Genomic DNA, 2873 nt, shown 5'->3' on the forward strand with positions numbered 1-2873 from the left:
GGAGCCACGTACCAAAGATTGGTGGAAAAAAAAATTTAAGGACCTTATTGGGAAAACTATGGAGGTTTATGTGGATAACATGTTAGTCAAGAGTCTCGAAAAGGAAGATCATATAACCCACTTGAGGGAAGCTTTTCAGGTGTTAAGATATCACAAAATGATGTTGAATCCTGCCAAGGGTGCCTTCGGAGTAGGATCTGGAAAATTTTTGGGATTAATGGTCTCAAGAGGGGAATATTGGCCAACTTGGACATGGAGCCACCATGTTCCGTAAAGGATGTTCAGAAACTCACTAGAAGGGTTGCAGCTTTGGGTCTATTCATCTCCAAGTCTAGGGACAAGTGTTTGCCCTTCTTCAAGGCTTTGAAGAAAGTGAAAGATTTTGTATGAACTGATGAAAGCCAAGAGGCATTTGATGAGTTGAAGAAATATATGGTTTAAGCACCGTTGTTGGCCAAAAAATCCTTGATGAAACTTTGTACTTATATTTGGCTGTTTCGGAAAATGCCTTGAGTGTAGTGTTGGTTAAGGAGGAACTTAAAATACAGAAACCTATATATTATGTCAGTAAGATTCTACATGGGGCTGAGTTGAATTATTCGACTATTGAAAAGTTTGCTTTAGCCTTGGTGATGGCCTCAATGAAGTTACGTCCTTACTTCCAAGCTCATAAGATTAAGGTACTAACAAATCGGCCTTTGAGAAACATTATTCACAGTCCTAAAGATAGTGGAAGGCTGATTAAATGGGCTATAGAGCTGGGAAAATTTTGATATTAAGTATAAGCCACGAACGGCGATAAAAGCCCAGGCCTTGGCTGACTTCATGGTTGAATGTACCATCCTCAACTAAGAAGTCGAGGGGGAGGAATATATTATACCTCAAGGCATGGAGGGAAAAGAGGAGCATGAAGGAGAACAGACCAAGGACAAGGAGTTTCGGGTTCTCTATTTTGATGGAGCATCAAAAACAAATTCAATAGGAGCAGGGCTATTTTTACAAAGCCTCGATGGTTTCTTAACTGAATATGCTATGAAGTTAGATTTTCCAACCATAAATAATGAAGCTAAGTATGAAGCTCTGATAGCTGGCCTTGGCCTAGCTGGAACTTTGAAGGTCAAAAACTTGAAAGTTTGTGGAGATTCGAAACTAGTGATATCCCGAGTCAAGGGAGAGTTGAAAGTAAGAGATGAAACCATGGAGAAATATGTACATCTGGTGAGAGCGGTGATGACTCAATTAGACGAGTGTCATATTGAGCATATTCTGAGAGAAAAAATGCTAAGGCTGATGTGTTGTCCAAGTTCGCCTCATCGGAGGTAGAAGAAAGTTCTGGGAGCGTGTACTTTTGTGTTTTGAAAACACGCAACATTGATGTTAAACTTGTTGCCCCTATAGGGCTTGGGGAATCATGGATAGAACCCATTAAGGCCCACATCCAAACTGATTGGCTCCCGAATGATGTGACAGAAGCACGAAGGTTGGTCGTGCGAGCATTGATGTACTCTTTAATCAACGAAATTATATACAAGAGATCTTATGTGATTCCCTACCTAAGGTGCCTTAGGCCCGACGAGGCGCGTGTGGCCCTTGAAGAAGTAAATGAAGGTATTTCCGGACAACACTTAGGGGGCAGAGTGCACAAAATAACTTGTTTCGGCTTCTATTGGCTATGTAGGGAATGGATATTCTCGGGCCTTTCCACATGGCCACAACACAAAGTAAGTTCTTGATTGTGGCTATTGACTACTTCAATAAGTGGATCGAAGCCAAGCCTTTAGCCAAGATTATAGCCAAGAAAGTTGCACAATTCTTATGGGAAAACATCATGTGCAGATATGGAATTCCTCATATCTTGGTAACTGATAATGAAACACAATTCAATAATGAGGAATTTAGGAAGCACTGTGAGGAGAATGAGATTGAGCTACAGTTGACTTCCGTAGCCCATCCTCAAGCCAATGGGCAAGCACAAATGGCAAATCGGATTATTCTGGATGGATTAAAGAAGAGGATTTAAAAGTTCAGGAATCACTGGGTAGATGAGATACTTCCAATACTTTGGGCTTACAGGACCACTTGTAGAGTCACGACAGGAGCAACACCATTTATGTTAACATATGGGGCATAAGTGGTCGTTCTAGTGGAGATATCACATTCATATTCAAGAATCCAAGCATATAACACTAAAGAAAACGTTGAGGGCCAAAGGTTAGCCCTGGATTTAATTGATGAAGTGTGGGATGAAGCACATGCAAAGATTGTGGAATATCATAAAAAAGCTTCCTTTTATTACAACCTAAGGGTAAAAGAAAGGTTTTTCAAGAAAGGTGATTTGGTCTTAAGTAAGGTGGAAGCTTCTGGAGTAGGACAGAGAGGAAACCTCGCCCCAAATTGGGATGGGCCGTACAAGATTAAAAGCTTTCAAGGAAGAGGATCCTATAAGTTGGAAACTATGGATGATGATGAAGTACCAAGGACTTGGCATGCTTAGAACCTGAAAACTTATTATATATGGTTCGTTGTAAAGGAAGTGATTACTTATTAAAGTAGCAACAAGGTTCAAAAGCACCATGAAGCTTTGCTTGCTTAGGATTTTATATTTCAGTTCAATAGGATTTTTATTTTGAGTTTAGTTTACAAAAATTTATGTAAGGGATGGATTCCAAGGATTTATGAAGTTTTCGATATATGACATTAAATTTCTGTGAAATATAAAGTGATGATAAGTAAAACAAATGCAGATAGATATAAGGATAATAAAGTTTGATAAATAAAGAAACTACAAGTATTGAGCATAAATAAACATAAATAAATAAGCCATGCAGGGAAAATAAATCTCTAAGGAGCAGAAGCATCCTATGCATCCGTAT

General features: G+C 39.2%; 1 protein-coding gene across 1 annotated transcript; it reads left to right on the forward strand.

Moving 5' to 3' along the window:
* The first annotated feature begins 888 nt into the window (after positions 1-888).
* On the forward strand, positions 889-2020 carry LOC141679491 (uncharacterized). The gene is made up of 2 exons (XM_074485982.1): positions 889-1218; positions 1679-2020. The coding sequence occupies exons 1-2, from the start codon at positions 889-891 to the stop codon at positions 2018-2020; spliced, it is 672 nt and encodes a 223-aa protein (XP_074342083.1).
* Positions 2021-2873: the final 853 nt, after the last annotated feature.

This window comes from Apium graveolens, chromosome 8 (genome assembly GCF_009905375.1).
Source record: "Apium graveolens cultivar Ventura chromosome 8, ASM990537v1, whole genome shotgun sequence".
Taxonomy (NCBI): domain Eukaryota; kingdom Viridiplantae; phylum Streptophyta; class Magnoliopsida; order Apiales; family Apiaceae; genus Apium; species Apium graveolens.

Excerpts from the sequence above, each read along its gene's own strand:
- LOC141679491 (XM_074485982.1), top strand. The coding sequence starts at position 889 with ATGGAGGGAAAAGAGGAGCATGAAGGAGAACAGACCAAGGACAAGGAG. Across the intron at positions 1,219-1,678 it reads TGGAGAAATATGTACATCTG|GGAATGGATATTCTCGGGCC; the intron begins GTGAGAGCGGTG and ends TTGGCTATGTAG.